Source organism: Podarcis erhardii (genome assembly GCF_964252035.2).
Source record: "Podarcis erhardii genome assembly, chromosome: 7".
Lineage (NCBI taxonomy): Eukaryota > Metazoa > Chordata > Lepidosauria > Squamata > Lacertidae > Podarcis > Podarcis erhardii.
In genome coordinates this window covers 9,697,794-9,715,690 of record NC_138511.1, presented here as the reverse complement: position 1 = coordinate 9,715,690, position 17,897 = coordinate 9,697,794, and the positions used below count along the sequence as shown (strand labels likewise).

General features: G+C 45.6%; 1 protein-coding gene across 8 annotated transcripts in view; it reads left to right on the top strand.

Annotated features, from left to right (window-relative positions):
- The window catches only part of ATXN2 (ataxin 2), a 63,316-nt gene extending 50,311 nt beyond the window's left edge, over window positions 1-13,005 (top strand). For 5 of the 8 annotated variants that reach the window (XM_081868415.1, XM_081868414.1, XM_081868413.1 and 2 more), the window contains 7 exons: window positions 1,743-1,927; window positions 2,451-2,583; window positions 4,831-4,884; window positions 7,126-7,271; window positions 8,665-8,892; window positions 10,906-11,077; window positions 12,258-13,005. In XM_081868415.1, the coding sequence (XP_081724541.1) occupies window positions 1,743-1,927; window positions 2,451-2,583; window positions 4,831-4,884; window positions 7,126-7,271; window positions 8,665-8,892; window positions 10,906-11,077; window positions 12,258-12,286 (947 nt within the window). In that variant the 3' untranslated portion in view covers window positions 12,287-13,005. The remainder of the gene's footprint in view (window positions 1-1,742; window positions 1,928-2,450; window positions 2,584-4,830; window positions 4,885-7,125; window positions 7,272-8,664; window positions 8,893-10,905; window positions 11,078-12,257) is intronic. The other 3 variants (XM_081868417.1, XM_081868418.1, XM_081868416.1) reach the window with 1 other exon arrangement.
- Window positions 13,006-17,897: the final 4,892 nt, after the last annotated feature.

The following is a 17,897-nucleotide window of genomic DNA, read 5'->3' as shown; positions in this document are numbered from 1 at the left end:
TAGAATAACTAACATGCCTTGCTCATTGTTCTGTTACACTTACTTTGCTTATGAATTAGCAACCTGCCTTTCTATGCAACCCCTTTACCAAGCTGCCTCCGCCTCCTCCTCTTCTTCTTCCTCCTCCTCCTCTTCCTCCTGCTCATGTGTCCTCTTGCTTCTTGGATTTTGCAGCACTGAGCAGGCAAAGTTTATATATAGCAGCATAGGGCCTGGTGTATGGGTAGGCAAACTAAGGCCCAGGGAGCCGGACCTGCCCAATCGCCTTCTATTTTTTTTAAAAATAATATTTATTAAAAAATTTAAGGGTTACAAAAAGCAAAAGTAAAAACACCATATTAAACAAAAACAAAACAACACATCACAATAAGGAAAAAAGAAGAAAAGAAAAAAACAAGAAAAAAAACCACAACTAATCTTCCCATAACTTATCTTTCATTTGCTTGTTTCCTTGACCTCCTCACACCTCCCTTTTTTGTATTCTAATTCGGTTAACCATTTCAGCAAATCCTTTCCATCTTTTCCAATTTTTGTTCTGTAATTTATCTCAATATGATGCAACTTTACTTTCCCTCCTTTCACCAATTAACAGTCTATTTTTTTCCTAAACCCTTATAACATTTCTGCTAAAACCACATAACTTCATTCCAACATCCTTCTAACATTCATTAATTTTACAATGTTTCTGTAAATAGTCTTTAAATTTCTTCCAATCTTCCTCCACTGACTCTTCTCCCTGGTCTCAGATTCTGCCACTGCCCAGTTACCTTCTAAATCCGGCCCACGTACAGTCCGGGAATCAGCGTGTTTTTACATGTATAGAATGTGTTCTTTTATTTGAAATGCATCTCTGGGTTATTTGTGGGACATGGGAATTCGTTCACCCCCCCCCTATAGTCTGACCCCCCCCAAGGTCTGTGGGACAGTGGACCGGCCCCCTGCTGAAAAAGTTTGCTGACCCCTGGCTTTGTGTCTTGGCTCCAGTTCTAAATCCTTGAATGGATGCTTTTAAGCGTACTTAAGGCTGAAAGATCCTATCCACACTTTCCTAGAAGTGCACCCTGCTGAACACAGTGCACAACTTACCCCCGCAGTAACATGCATACGAAGGTACTGAAAGAGTGTTTGATTAGCTCCTGTACCTAATGATGAGCAGAAGCAACATACTGACTTTCCACGCCAGAGGCTTGTTTCTTCTGCTCGGCTTTTAGCTGAAGGAAACTTTTATGCATACAGTTGGGCACAAAGCTACTGATTCTGAAAGCTCCTCCCTGACATCAGAGTGCTGTGTTTTAACAGGATTTTACTGTTGTTAGGGGTTCTGTTGGTCTTGGGGAGAAAAAAATGTAATCGTAGAAAAAATAATAATTATGCCATTCTTCTGTATGGGAGGAATGTGAACCTTGTATGGGTTGTCTCTGCCCATCTCTCCACAGGCAGGAAGTTAAATCTTTTAAAAGTAGAACATTTTTGTTGCACCAGAGCAGTGTTCCAGTATATATCGGCTAATGGATAGTCTTTCTGTGATGCCTTCTTTCTGCCCAGCCTACTCTGAGCTGACCTCTCTCTCCTGTCGCCTTAAAGCCTGCTCACAGGGTGAGATTCTTGAACCCTACCAGCAGCTGATTCCTCATCTTCATTTGGCTTCCTTGTGGTTGCCATTGTAGCTAGCTGTACGTAGAAATGTTGGCACAGGTTTATTTTAGTGCTTTCGTAATGTGCCCTTTCCCCTTCTTTTGCAGTATCAAATATGCCCCAGCAGCGGCAAGACCAGCACCATCAAAACACCATGATGCACCCTGCCTCTGCTGCCGGGGCTCCTATTGTTGCTACGCCACCGGCTTATTCAACGCAGTACGTCGCCTACAGCCCCCAGCAGTTCTCCAACCAACCTCTCGTTCAACATGTGCCGCATTACCAGTCTCAGGTATGCCTTCAGCTGAGCTCTTTGCAGCTTGAATGGTGGAATTAGAATATGTATTTTGCCACACTGCATAAGTGGTGATGCAGTGCTTGCATAGCACTTCAAAAAGAGCTGCCTAGGGCCATTGTCACATGATGCCCTGTGTGTGTGTGTGTGTGTGTGCGCGCGCGCAGGCCACCTTCCATGCAGACAGGATTGACAGCTGAGTGATGGAACAGACTCAGAGACCTGGATGTTTACTGCAGTCTTACACAGATCTATTGGCACGTGAAAGCTTTAGGTTATCTAATGGCATAATTTCACCTTAGTGCTATAGTGTTAAGAGGCCTGTGTGCCATAATAGGAGGGGCTGGGAAAACTGCCGCAGAGGGGAACGATGGTGGATCCGGAGTCTTCCTCTAAATCCAGCCAAGTCTGCTAGTATAACTGGGCATCTCTGACTAACTTAACGAAAGGCATTTTGTACCTGTGAAAGTACCTGTAGGGACTTACTCCTTCCTTGTTCTCTTTCTCATGCTTAATGCAGCACCCCCACGTCTATAGCCCTGTAATACAGGGCAATGCCCGGATGATGGCACCACCGGCACACCCGCAGCCCGGCTTAGTTTCTTCCACCGCTACGCAGTACGGTGCGCACGAGCAGACCCACACGATGTATGGTAGGACACTTTTTAATGAGTTCTCTTTTGAAACTTTGAAGGATCTCGTTTTTAGTGGCTTGCCGAGAGAACTGGAACGCTCTGTGTTTTGAAATTCACTGAAACCCGTTTGGATACCGGTATAGTAAAGAGAGATTGGGAGAATGAAATGCAATTGTAAAGCATGAACAGCTGACTTTTCTGTCCCAGATACCTCTTATAAAACAGCATATCACAATTTCTCCAGAAGGGGTTCTCCCGTTCTTCCCCTTCATGTGTGAGGCAGGTCTTGAGATTTGTCACCCAAGAGTAACTTGGGGGTTTCAGCTGGCTGCTTTGAAGTGCCATGTTATCAATTCTAACACAGAGACGCCCCTGCTGACCACTGGATGCTGTGAGTGAGCTTTCCCAGGCCCAGCTGATCGGCCTTGCCCTCTAACCTGTTTGCTGCAGATGACCTGGAAGCAAACTGACCCGTTTGGGCCTTTTGCCTTCATGGACGTATGAGCCCAGAGATGAACGAGCCCAGGCACACAGCCACTCAGTTTCTCCTTTTTGCATGAGCAAACATACCAAGAAGTCTTCTGCTGAATGTAGTTTCCTATTTCATCCAAACTGGGAAACTCATTTCTTTATTTGTCAAGCTTTCTATACTGCTTTCTTGACAGAATATCTCTCAGTGCTTTACATTATACTTAGCTGTGGAATGAAGCCAGCTTCAAATCATGGGGGTTGGAGGCAGAAGGCTCATTCACATCTTGGCTTATTAAACCGAGATACAGTGGTGCCCCGCAAGACGAATGCCTCACAAGACAAAAAACCCGCTAGACGAAAGGGTTTTCCGTTTTGGAGGCGCTTCGCAAAACGAACTTCCCTATGGGCTTGCTTCGCAAGACGAAATGTCTTGTGAGTTTTTCCGACTTTTTTTTCCTCCCCCCCCTTTTTCTAAGCCACTAAGCCGCTTATCTGCTTATCCGCTAAGCTGATAAGCCGCTGAAAGCCGCTAATAGCGCTAATCCGCTAAGCCATCAATGGGCTTGCTTCGCAAGACGAAAAAACCGCTAGACGAAGAGAATCGCGGAACGGATTCTTTTCGTCTTGCGAGGCACCACTGTACAATCATCTGAAACCGACCACTGTTTCCAGTTTGTCACCTTGCGGCCACTTTTTTTACCAGGATGAATCCAAATACTTAGTGCTCAGTGGTTTTTGTTAAGAAATTTCCTGATAGTTTTCTTTTAGTATAAGGTGGTGGTCCTTGGAAGCTTAAATCATCAGAAGTGTTAGTGACTGGTTGGATTTTCTTGTCTAGCTTGCACCAACTTAGCTACCTGTAGCAAAGAAAGGAAGTTACTGTAAACCGCTCTGTGATCCTCAGATGAAGGGCAGTATAAATAAACCATCATTATCAAAAGTTCTTGGTTCAAACCTTAGCACAAATGTATTGGTGTTCACTTTTCAATCTCAGCACCCCTCTCCATCTGAATCGTAGGTATGACAATACTCTCCTGTCTCACAGGTTTGTTGTAGAGATTACTGAGAGAATGTGTGTGAAATACTGAATAAATGTTAAGTGGAGGTATACTGTTCCCTTTAGCAAAACTGTAATCGGAACGCTGCATTGATTTGTAGCACCTCTAGTGCTCTATGAAACTACATCTAGCAAAGAGAATGAATAGGAATTCATTCTATTAACCTTTGTATAAACATGTGTATATGTCAGCAGTTGCTAATTGCTGAACTTCTGTTAAGATGGAAAGGCTTGTTTCAAAAGTCTGGTAAACCAAGATAATGTTTATTCACCAGCTTGATCCTGATTTTGCTTTGTATTTTATCCAGTATTTTTCTGTGTCTTGTTCTCTCTCTAAGCTATCTAGTTTCCTGTCTCTGCTAAAAAATAAATAAACAAATTAGTATGCTGAACTAAGCAATAATTGGGGAACTGGGGCTCTGCATCTTGGGGAAATCCAGTTTTCTGGGATTGTAACTGGTGTTTTTCTCTTTGTCAAAGCACTTTTAATCCTTATTCTTCATGCTGTGGTTAGTTAATGGAATGTAAAATACTTTAAAATAGTGGACATTTTAAAATTGATGAACACCAGCTGAAGATTGTATGTGTGATTGAATATCTCTTTAACTTTTTTTTTTTTAATTGCAAATTGGTTTGTGCATGAAAACAATGATTGACTTAACCTTTCCAGAAGACTGGAAGTGGTGCTCTCATCTTGTGGCACACAGCTAATTTCCCTTTCTATTTCCCAAATTCAGCATGTCCCAAAATACCCTACAGCAAGGAGACAGGTCCTTCTTTCTACTTTGCCAGTGAGTTGGGGTTTTTGTACTAACTTTGATTTGCACAGTAAAGAACTTTGAAAGAATCTGTTGGAGAATAGGCTTGTTGAACAGATGTCTTTGCACCAAACCTACTCAGAATTAGGAAAAGCTTTTCTGTCATTGAGAAACCAGTGGACTCATGGGACATGTAAAGGATGAAACTGTCTGAGGGAGATTATCATAACAGAGAAGGTAAGATGACAGCCAGCACTAGGTGAAAGGAGTAAAAATAAGTCCAGTTATGTAGAGACTTGGTTGACGTGTTTATTTCCTCCTTACATTTCCTTGAAACCAACATGGTCTACTGCCCTGTGAAAGAAGGGTTGTCTACTTTGCAGTGGTCCACAATAAAGGGTACAGAATTGGTTGGTCAGAGATTTGGGAAAGGAAGATTCAGACTTTTAGGGGGTGGGAGAAGAAATCTGAAAGGGCAAGATTGGAATTTACAGGGCAAGACATTCCCCAAAGAGTTGGAATTGTGACCCCTGGAAGGCCTAACCCAACTTTGAACCCTTGCAGAAAGAATGCTGAAAATTTGCTTTAACCACAAGAGCTAGAAAACTTCGAAAAAGCCTGAGGTTGAGCTGAATGGAATTCAGTTTTTGGATTTTGCAAGACAGTTGTGGTCACAAAGGCCCCTGGATCTTTTAATCAAAAGCGCTGATTCCCTTTTATGTATTTGAGTGAACGCAAAGATCCATTGTGACAGAATGACCTACACAGCCAGAGCTGTTAGCTGGAGAAGGAGGGCGCTCCTTTTTATTGCACAGCAGAAATCAGGAGCTCTGTGTCTTTTGGGTATGGAGTTGTCCCAGGAATCTGCTGCTAACCTGTTCCATTTGGTCAGAGGGCTGTAATGCAACCACATTGGTTTGGTGCACTGAAACTCTTTCAACAAGTCAATTTCCTTTAATAGATCTTCCTTTGCAAAATGGAGCCCGCTGTCTGTCTGTAACATCCGTTTACATTTGCTTCCTCTAATTCTAATGAAGGTCTCTTTTGCCGTCTAATTGTGGTTATATTTACCTTCAGGCAGTTTTCACACCTAAAGCACTGACTCTTCCCAACATCATCTAAGTGGGTGTTTTATTTGGTTGGCCTTTCCCTCCCCTCTCTGCCTTTCTTCATTTCCTACTGCCTTGACTATGCACCACCCCTCTCCCTTTTAGGATTACAGTTGCAACTTGCAACTTCTACACATTATCCTTCCCTTATCCCAAAGCATTTGCTCTTGTTTCTGTTTCTTCCTTCCTTTTGCTGACATATTGCAGTTTGCAAAGAACTAAGTGCCATCTTACCTCCTGTTCCCGTTTATGGCAGGGGGCAAGGAAACTAATTATGTAGCATATCTATCCTGTGAAAGGCAGGTGGTGTTCACATTGGATGTTTCTTCCTTTTGCGTCTGCTATGGGAGCTGTAAAGGCAGATTTTAAAATTTGGGTGCAGGTTCTGGGTCCCCATCTTGTCTACAGTAAACTTTGGACATGCTTTTCTGAGCTCTGAATGTGACTGCCCTGAGCTAGTTCCTCCAGTTCCTGCCAGCAAGATAATCTATTTTGGACTGAAAAGAGATCACCAGCAAGACCCATTTCTTCTCTGTGGGTTTGAAGAGGAAATGAAGAGTTTTAAGGCAAGGATGGGGAACCTGTGGCCGTCCAGATGTTGCTGGCTATTAGCCATGCTGGCTGGGCCTGATGGGAGTTGAGTCCTGCGACATCTGGAGGGCCCCACAGGTTTCCCCTCCCTGGTCCATGGCCAGACTTGTATGCTAGGGAACCCAAATGCTGCATGCAGTATGAAACACAGTTCTGTGACTGGAGCCAGGTGTGTGTGTTTGTGTGTGCTTTCCCACCCCGACCCAAATAAATTTGACTTTTGTGACAAGAGCTTAAGGTTAGAGGAAGCCTGGAGCCAAATGGCCATTTTCAGCAGGAGAGGATTGAAAAGCCTCTCAACTCTCACTGAGCCTGGCACTTTACTTCTACACAGTCCTCACACGCCCTCAACCTTTCCCCCACAACCATGTAGGTTTTAAAGAATGTGCTCTGCAGGCTGCAAAAGTGATGTTGAGTCGAGGGCAAGTCCCAGGTGGCTGGCATTTGTATTGTTTCTAAATGAAGGAAAGAAAAGCAGCTATTTAAAAGGGAGACACCCAGAGTTGGGGGAGTCCTATGTGCTGACTCAGCTTGGCATCCGTTCTCAATTTCCTTTCCCCTCTTTTCTTCCTAGTTTCCACTGGTTCCCTTGCTCAGCAGTATGCCCATCCCAGCGCCACACTGCACCCGCACCCGCCGCACCCACAGCCTTCTGCCACGCCCACAGGGCAGCAGCAGAGTCAACATGGGGGAAACCACCCAGCTCCCAGCCCAGTGCAGGTAAGCACTACAGCTGGCCATCTGTGTGGCAACAGAGAAGCAGGTTCCTGCTCTGCCGTTGTTTGGGCCAGTTGCCTTTGAGACCCTGCATTCATTGCCTGGAGACTGTGCAACCAGAGCTGACTACTCTGGCCAACATGCTGTCATGGTAGGAACCATATCACTAGTTCATTGCACACTGGAGGCTACTATTTTCCACTGGAAAAGAAGCTAGCAACTGGGATTAGCCATCCTGATGGATGCAAGCTTAATGCAAGTCAGAAAGTTTAGGCAGATAGTTACACTTCTTAAACAACTATTTCTTAAAAGGTCCCACGGCACTTGTATTTATGAGTAAAATACAAATGTTCTTTCTTTATCCAAGAGTATCTGTACCCTGCTCTTCATTAAAAAATGCCTCTGGCACAGCTTACGAACAGTCCGTTAAAGGAAAAGTTCTTGCTCACAAGCTTGCAGTCTAAAACACAAAAGGAAAAAGCGACAGGGAGGGAAGAGGGCGAAAGCACACTTGGGCCCCAATGTGGTCTGCAGGAGTGGAAATTGTTCAGGAGCAGGAAGCACAAGATGGAGCTGGCCTTTCACTAGAGCTACTGAAATGAGCTCTGCCTCCCATCGCACCCCCTGAGGCAGCCTGTTGGAATAGCTGCTATCAGGTTGACGAAGTCTGACAGAGCTGGCCTTTCAGTGGAATTGAGAGAATAAACCATTGTTTATAAATTCATAAAGTACATGGGCCTTCTGGCCACTGAAAAATACCCATTACAGCATAAAAATGATGATCTGCTTTTAGTTTATTTAACACAAAAGGAAGTAGCAGCTCGGAACATCGAGGACAGAATAGTGATAATGTTTAGCAGGCTTCAGTCAGGATGTTCTTCCATAAGTTTAGCAGCACCAAAGAGAGCCCAGCCTCTGGACCTTTCCTTCCTCTGAGTGTGGCTTGAATCCGTAGCAGAACCTCTGAGCTGCCCTGCTGGATTGTAAAGGGTGAGGCATACACCTGAGGTTCCTCAACCCATAATGTGGAATGTGAACATGGATGTCAAGCATGTTGGATTATGCAACTTTTTTGCTGCTGGGAAATTTGCCTCTTCTCGGCCAGGTTTCCTTGCTGTTGCCAGCTTGCCATGAAGTGGAAGGAACCCTGGCAAAGCAGTGTATTTTGCATTCCCAGCATAGCCTGAGAGCAGAACAATCGTTTTTGAGGGCAATGCTTTTTTTCAGCCGGAACTCACCGGAGCTCAGTTCCGGCACTTCTCAGGTGGGCGCCATTGCCATTATAAGAGAACAAGGGAGGCGTTCATGGTGAGTTCCGGCACCTCTTTTTCTAGAAAAATAGCACTGTTTGAGTGTCAATATTGCCAAGCCATTGCTATGCTTATGATTTCTTCAGCACCATCAGCACCAGGCCGCCCAGGCTCTCCACTTGACAAATGCCCAGCAGCAGTCAGCCATCTACCACACTGGTCTTGCGCCAACTCCTCCTTCCATGACCCCAGGCTCAAGCACACAGTCTCCTCAGAGCAGCTTCCCTGCAGCTCAACAGACGGTCTTTGCCATTCATCCTTCCCACGTCCAGCCCGCCTACACCAACCAACCGCACATGGCCCATGTCCCCCAGGTAAGAAAGATGCTTGATGTAGTCTGAGGTCCAAAGAGTGCTCTCTGTTCCAGGGAGGAGAAGACTGGGGGCGGGGAGCTATTTCTCATTAACATGAGAGAGATTCAGGCTGCTTTGATCCGGGGAAGGCCATGGGTGTGTGTCACACCCTTGTGCACCAAAGAGCTGTTCAGAATGCCTGATGAGTATTTATGGACAGAATAACCTCTGTCCAGCAGGAGGTGCTAGCGAGCACTACGGGATCCCTGGACTATGGGTTGCCCAGGGTACAAATGGTCACTTGAGTACAGTGGTACCTCGCAAGATGAATGCCTCGTAAGACGAAAAACTCGCAAAACGAAAGAGTTTTTTGTTTTTTGAGTTGCTTCGCAAGACGGATTTCCCTATGGGCTTGCTTCGCAAGACGAAAACGTCTTGCAAGTTTGTTTCCTTTGTCTTGCAAGTTTGTTTCCTTTTTCTTGAAACCGTGCATTCACTTCGAGGAGCAACTCATAGCACGCAGTGTGGTAGCCTTTTTTGAGGTTTTTGAAGACTTTGGTGATTTTTGAAGCTTTTCCAAAGTCCATGCTTTGCAAGACAAAAAGATCGCAAGACGAAAAAACTCGCGGAACGAATTAATTTCGTCTTGCGAGGCACCACTGTACTTCCCTCTGGAAGGCAGGCAGAACAGGGCATGACACTGTGCACCTTTTGTGCTAGAGGGTAGACAGTCGCACTGCTGCAGTTGCTTGGCTAAAGCTGAAAATGTTGGGCATGGTGGTTGAAGAGTGGTGTGGGTCCTTGGCCCCCTGTTATGGAAGCGGGCTCTGAGTGCCACAGAGGGTGGTGTCCTTCCTGAGGAAGTTAGGAGTGAGAGAGATCCTTGCTATGGAATTGGTGGTAAGTCAGCGAGCTTTTGGGTCTGAGGCCTGAACACTGAAAAAGGTCCTTTGCAGGGAAGTCTGAAGCCTCCCTCAACTGTACACTTCGATTTTGTGCTCTGCCCCCCCCCCGAATGTGTCCCCCCCAGCTGTGAATGGCAAGCCAAGTGCTGACTCCCTCCCTCCAACTGGCTACTTAACAACATATTTTGTGCTGTTTCTAGCAGTAAGGCTGTCGTATTCCTCTGAGAGGGGAGCCTAATAATAGTAATAATAATAAATGAATAATAATAATTCATTATTATTTATACCCTACCCATCTGGCTGGGTTTCCCCAGCCACTCTGGGCTGCTTCCAACAGAACACTAAAATACAATAATCTATTAAACATTTAAAGCTTCCCTAAACAGGGCTGCCTTTAGATATCTTCTAAAAGTTTGGTAGTTATTTTTCTCTTTGACATCTGGTGGGAGGGTGTTCCACAGGGCAGGTGCCACTACCGAGAAGGCCCTCTGCCTGGTTCCCTGTAACTTGGCTTCTCGTAGCGAGGGAACTGCCAGAAGGCCCTCGGCGCTGGACCTCAGCCTTGCAACTATAGCCTGAGTTTGGTGGGGTCCCGGCCTCCCCCCTCCCCTGCTGAAACAAACCCACTTTTAGTGCCATCTCTGGGATTCCTGTGGTGCTGGCTGTGGGCCCCCCTCACCTTTGTGGCCTTGCTACTAAAGAGCTGGTTTGACATCGACTGATAGGAAGTGCCTACAGAGGGTGGTGAATACTGCACAAGATATTATGGGCTGTCCCATGAATCCACTGGATGACATTGCAGAAGAACGTTGCCTCAGGAGAGTGAGGAAAAGTCTCAGGGATGATTCACACCCTGACCAGCATTTTCTTGATCTCTTGCCCTCGAGCAGAAGATATAGAAGCATGATTAGTCGCACCAACAGAGTAAAGAACAGCTTCTATTCGTGGGCTGTTAGGCAGCTGAATGAAAAGATAACAACAGGGCAACTGACTTTCGGGTTTGGTGGGTGTGCGTCAGTAAACAAGGGGAATTAAGACTAAGAGAGCTGAGTGGGGGGTGCTCATGTAATCTCACTGTATACAAGTTGTACAAGTGACAATAAAGTATTTCAATTTCAATTTATTTCAGGCCCATGTGCAGTCGGGAATGGCTCCTTCTCACCCAACTGCCCATGCTCCAATGATGCTCATGACAACCCAGCCACCACCCGGTGGGGCCCAAGCCGCCATTGCGCAAAGTGCACTACAGCACATTCCAGTTTCAACAGCAACACACTTCCCCTACATGACGCACCCTTCAGGTGAGTGGAGTGTGTGCTTGGGAGCTGCCGCAAGTCCCAGGAGGGGGGGATAAGGGAGAGAAGATGAAGGTTGTGTGATGTCGAGGCTGGGCTTGGGAGCGCAGAGAGGGGGAGCACAGAACAGGCACAACAAATGCTCTTAAAATGCCCTCTCCCCCCACAACTGAATCTTTACTCTGTTCAGGAGCAGTCTTTATTTCCAGTCTTCATCATCAATCTTTATTACGGTCCAGAGACCCTACAAAGCAATACACAATTCATACAGCCTACCTCCAGGTTAAACAAGCATTTTGTTCAGAATATAGGGATCATTGGTTCTTGCAACCGCCGATAAAAACTTTGCCACTGCTAATGTTCTAGCATTTGTCCGGTCTTCCAATAGGAACCTGACATAGTGAGCCTCTGATTTTCCCGGGAAAGGTACCAGCAAGGGTAGTATCAGTTCAGTCCTAGCTTGCTCATATTTTGCACAGTGCAACAAAATATGTTTAATGGAATCGATGTCTTGAGCACACGAGCAAAGTCTGTCCTGGTAGGGAACTCCTCTCAACCTACCATCCAACACTTCAGAAGGAAAGATGTTTAGTCTGGCTTTGGTGAAAAGCCTTCAATAGTTTTTTTCAGAGTGAGGATCCTGTGACCTCCATATGTCATTGGACTCCATCAGCCCCAGCCAGGGTAGCCAGGAATGAGGGGCCAGGGGACTTGTAGCTCAAGGGGCCTCTAGAGGTCCACAGGTTCCCTACCCCAGCTTCATGGATACACCCAGCTGTGTTGTGAGTCCTCCCACCTCCTGGCCTTTCCCCTCCCAGCACCTTAAATGGCAGCCTTGGTGTTGCTGCCTACACTTGGCCCTTGGCAGACTAGCCGTCATGCTCCAAAACCCATTCATGCTCATGCTTATTAAGAAAGCCTTCGCTGTGCTCACGCCACGTTTTCTAAAAGCACCCGCCACCTGGTTTTCCACGTGTCGTGTTTTCCGTTCCTCTTCCCCACTCCTGCCACCCTGGCCCATGAGCAAGAATATGTGTTGCAGGCGGATAAAGGGCACGGGAGTGTTTATCTGAGAGAGACATCTCTTGTAGTAGCCGAGCCGCTTTTTAAAATGCCCTTGGTAGGATTTGGGGTCTTTAACTCATGTCTCAACTCATTCTTTTCTCTCTCTTTCTCTTTTTTCCAGTACAAACCCACCATCAACAGCAGTTGTAAAGCTGACCTGGAGTAACTGTGAGGCTGGATCCCTCTTCGTTTCTTTCTTTTGTTTTTTTTTTTTTTTAGGCCAAATACCTTCCTTCTCCTGCTTCTACCAACTTGGAAGCACAGAAACAAAAACAGAAATCAAAACAAAATCTAGTATTTCACTTTATTTTTGTTTCTAAGAGGAAAAAAAACAACCTTGTAACATCCAATAGGAATGCTAACAGTTCACTTTGCAGTGGGAGAAATTCGGACTGAAACAAAAGGCATGTAGAGCCCTTGTGGGACGATTCCATAATTCCATGTGTTGTGTCAAAAAAGGAAAACAAAAAAAAGCCCTGCCCCATTTCCGCTTGCAGATAAAACTGGAAAAAAACTATTTATTTTTTAAAGCAACCCTTCAAAGTCACAAATTCATCAGCTAGAGAAAGACGTAACGAGAGTGATTCTTGCTGCTATTCTCACTAAAAAAAAGAAATTAAATGAACATAAAAAGAAAATCAATACCTTTTACTTCTAACTAAACTTGAAAGAGGTTTGAAAAAAAGCAAGTTCTAATCGTCAAGCAGATATGGATTTATTATTTATAAAATCATGTTTGATGATGGGGGAAAGCCGCCGTCGCAAGGCAGCGGTGTAACTTTTAAGTTAAGAGGAAACTTTTACTTTGTAGATAATATAAAATAAAAACTTTAAAAAAAATTAAAAATAAAAAAAGTTTTAAAAACTGACCTTTTTCTTCTGGAATCTGTATGGTTCACCTTGTTTCCTTTACCTCTTTTCTGGTTTAGCAGTTCACTGGTGCATAAGATAGGCAGAGAGGCCTTTGGACAGGGGAGCAAAAGAGGAAAAACATCTGTCTTAAAGGTGGCTTCAGTATAAATGTGTGAGTTGGGCCAACAAATGTGTTCTGGCAGATGAAGGGATGGTGGTGCTTCAGGCCATTAAAACATTAAGCCTTCTCCAACCTAGTGCCCTCTGAGTGTTTTGGACTCATTCCCTAGCCAGCATGGTTAGAGACGAATGGGTATTGTGTTCCCAACAACATCTGGAGGGCACCTGGTTGGGGAAGGCTGGATTGGAAGTAGTGCCGATTTTCACAATCTTAACCAGAAACAGGGAATCTTAGGCATGGTGGCCACATGTGGCCCTCCAGACTTGGTCCTTGGGACTCTCCACAGGCCACACCCCTCACTGGCCCTGCTTCACCCACCATGTGTTTTGGACTGCCTGGAATGTACCCTTGAACTCTGATGACGCCTCTTGCTTGTCTGGAAGAAGGATATTGAGGAGTGTTTATGGAAAGGAGCATAGTTTGCAAATGGGGAAATTTGTATGCCTTGCTTCACCCACTCATGTGGACCTGGGAAGGTTGCCCAGAACAGAAAGCAGCCCTCAGGCTGAAAAAGTTTCCTCACCCCAATATAAACGTTTACTGTATTTTTTGCTCTATAAGACTCACTTTTCCCCTCCTAAAAAGTAAGGGGAAATGTGTCTGCGTCTTATGGAGTGAATGCAGGCTGCACAGCTATCCCAGAAGCCAGAACAGCAAGAGGGATTGCTGCTTTCACTGCGCAGCGATCCCTCTTGCTGTTCTGGCTTCTGAGATTCAGAATATATTTTTTCTTGTTTTTCTCCTGCAAAAACTAGGTGCGTCTTATAGAGCGAAAAACCTGCTGTGGTTTGGTGCGTCTTATAGAGCGAAAAATACGGTGCTTTCACTTAGGAGTTGGTACCTGCTGGATTAGCCTAAAGACCATACTCTGCCCACCAGTACTCTGTCCACCAGTAACCAGGAACCCAGGGGCTGAAGGCAACAGTTGCCCACACCCTAAGTTGTTTATTCCTCTATATATCAGAGGCAGATACCTCTGGCATGGAAGCTTCACGGCTGCTTGGGCTCATAGCTTAAGAAAAGCTCATGGTGCACGCTTCCACCAGCGGCTTCTTGAGCTAGTGACTCATCATCACAACGTAATTTGGGCTCAGGAATGCCTGAAGTGGGAGGTGTGTGTGATTAATGGAAACTCTTCCTTACATTCTGTGCTCACAGGATGTAAGACTTGCGTCCTCCAGGCAGTTCTTCCCTGTTCCAAGAAGTGTGACTGATTTCAGCTTGAAAGCAGGAGAAACCAAGGTGGTGCCCTTCAAAAATTGATGGGCTCCCAATTCGCAGCAACCCACACGGTTGATCCTGTTATCTGGAGGGCACCACACTGGCTATTCCCATTTTTAAGTATCTTATCAGGTGATTTAAAAATAAGATTCTGTTAGGATGGCTCCGGGAAGGGGTGGGGGGTGTGGAAGGAAAAAGAAATGACCACAGAACCAACCACTGAAAATTTCTAAAAACAGTTTTATTTTACTGCAGGGGCAGATCTGTATGCATTTTTTAGCTGTATTAAAGAATAAGTTACATGTACAGTACATACAGAAACAATATATAGAAAAATTATACTATACAAGAGTAGAAAGGTGGAGAACAAGAACACTCAGTTTTTTTCTTTAAATGCCTATTTGGTTGTTGTTTTTTTTAAAAAAATAAATAGCAAGCTGTGGAGCTCATTCATTTGCTGCTGTTGATAGAGACTAATCTGTTAAGATTTTAAAATTTGGAAACCACAGTGCAGGAAGCTTATACCTACAGCTCACAGAGATGACGTCAAGTAAACTGTTCATGGCCGGGTGCTATTCAGCCTTGGGGCTTTGCCATCCTGCTGTCCATCTCCTTTTGTGTGGCGCATCTTGAAAGACGACTGGCACAAATGTGAGGATGTAGCTGGACCCAGGTAAACTAATTTTACAATGCATGTTGAGCCCCTTTGAAGGATGCTACCTGCAGGGCAATTCTGAGCCTGAATGCAGGTTTGCCCCCAGCCTCTGAAAAGCCTGCCCTCAATGAGCACCTGCACTTGTATCAGAAATTGTAATGCCCCAGAAGACTTTGTGCCGATTGACGTTCTGAGCAAACAAACAGGATCTCTGATGGTGATGGTCAGGGGATGGAGAAAGAAATTTATTTGCATGAGCCGCCAAGCACTGCTGGTGATAGGAAAAAGGCACTTAATATCTAGGCAGGGACCTCGCTACTGCTCTACTACCGGTTATGTGGTTTGGAGCATTTAGGTTTACTAGGTAGGAAAGATCAGAGCAAGTTCCTTAGAAGAATTCAAGAATGGGCTGAAACCGGGGGGGGGGGGGCAACCTTGTGGTCCTTCAGATGTTTTTGGGCTCCTGTTTGAACAAACTTTCACCAAAGGTCATTCCAGCACAAGGCGTTAGTGTGATGAAATGCTAGCTAATCATAGGCCCTTTTACCGTCCAGCGGGCACATGGGTCCCACGCTTAAATCCGTGTGAGGTTAGCTTGTGTGGGCAACAGCTCAAAGAGGGAAAAGCATTTTTAAAAACCAACAACAAACCTCTAGTATCTTTGGATACACAGCCCTCATTTTGAATAACAATTTGCTAGACTGTGGACAACGTTGTTAACTTGACTATACTATATATGCTTTGCCATTACCCATGTTTATTTTTTGATACATGCTACCGTCCCCATGCCCCCCCCCCCAAAATCAGAACACCACCTCGGCCAAAGAGAATAATTGTTAGATTTTGCACACACACAGTGGCGTAGCGTGGGGGGTGCAGGGGGGGCCAGCCGCACCGGGCGCAACATTTGGGGGGGGGCGCACTCGCAGCTCTCTGCCCCTACCTGGCTCACTCACTCTCTCTCACTGCAGTGCTGGCTGTGCGAATCCGATCCGAGCTGCCGGGTCGCCGCCCACTGTGGAGGGGGAGGGTGCCAGGCATGCGGTGCAGTGTGGAGCGGAGAGAGAGCGAGGGAGGGACTATCTGGGGGAGGGACAGTGCAGCGGCCGCCCAGCGCAGCGCTGAGCGCGGGAGAGAACCACACCCGACCAGCCCAGGCAGCAGCAAGAAGAAGCTGGCAGCGGCGGCAGGTTAGGGGTTAGGGGCGCAAATTACTTGCCTTGCCCCGGGTTAGGGGGCGCAAATTACTTGCCTTGCCCCGAGTGCTGACAACCCACGCTACAGAGCAGATACCCTTGGTGCTAATATGCTGTTAGACCAGGCTTTCTGCTTTTTGGAGAGGTTCCCCCCAACTCTGGCGTTTGTGGCTTTGACGATGCTGGAAAAGAGCAAATTCAGCGCTGTGTCGTTTTCATTGTGCTCCTAAAGTTAATGCATGATAAATGTGTGTCTTAACCTCACTGAGGTTCTTAGACTTCCTCTAAGAATTATGCTGTTAAAATTACTCTCAAAAGCATTTTAAGCATTTTTGAAACTGCTTAAAGGCAGCTGCTGTGGATTTTTTTTTAGAGGAGGGGAAAATCCCTGTAACCCTCGTTAAGGTTGGTGTGGCATTTGTAAAGAAGTCAGATTTGGAAATGGATCAGAAGCTATTGACAGTTTTGAGTAATTCGGTGCTGCACGGTTGGGCTTGAACTAGGGATGCTAAGCAACTTAAGACCAGAGTAGCCCTATGGGGCAAGGCAGAGATGCAAGATGACTCCTTTTCCCACTGGAATGGTTGGAAGGAAGCAGGTGTTTGAGGCTAGGTCATCTTAACCTCAAAACGTATAATTTCATAGCTCAGTGATGGAATGTCCCATGTCGTAACAGGGAAAACCTCTTTGCGTGAGTCTTTGGAAGAGCTGGTCCAATGAGATAATACCAAACCAAGCGGACCAGTTGAGCTGACCAGCTGCTTCCTAGTAGGTTCAGTTCCTTTTGACTTGCTCATGAGCATCCATTCCATTAATTGTAGCCTATTCCCTGACCCTTCCCTTGCTGTGTCTCTAGCTGATGTTGAAAGGAGATCTGTGTTGCCAGGAATGATGGCACTTCTAGTTTAAGGTGGGGAGGCATAGCCCAGTTGTAGCATGCATGCAGGAGTCCTAAGGACCAATCTCTGCCACTAGCCAGTTAAAGGACCACAGGTATGGGTGAGCCTCTGAAGAGGCTATGCCAATCTGGAGTGCACAATGTTAGGCTAGATGAGGGACAGTGATGGGATTGTCAAAAGGAACTTTCATCCACTCCACAAGTGTGATCTTCCTCTGCCTACTCAAGACAGGAACACCTTGTGCTCCTTGCTGGGAAGCCACAACAGTTGAATCTGTGCATTTGCATCGTTTTAGGCCTGCATGGAGGTTGATGGATCTGAGTGTTTAGATATTTAAGGCCAAAAATTGTGCACAGGGGTAGTGGTGATGGCCTTCTGCCATGGTTATTCCTCTTGCCTTTACTTCCAACAACCACCTGGTTCTGTTTGTATTACCCTACTTGGAAGGAAGCTTAAGTTTTAAAAAACAAAACACAGATTTCCTTAGTTCCTAAGGGAGCCAAGAAATTAGCTCAGCTCAAGAGAGCTCAATTGCCTTCATTCAGCAACAAAATGAGAGGCAGGTGATGGAAAGAGGAAATCAGATCAATTACTTGAGTCTAGTTGGATCTGGGGTTTTTCTTCTACTGCCCACACATTTCCCCTTTTCCTCAAGTGGAGGAACATCGTTACAGAGACCAAAAAATATTGTATGTACCGGTAGCAACAAAAATAAGCTAGGAGTCTAAAGCAAAAGAAGAGCCATGTGCAAAACCGA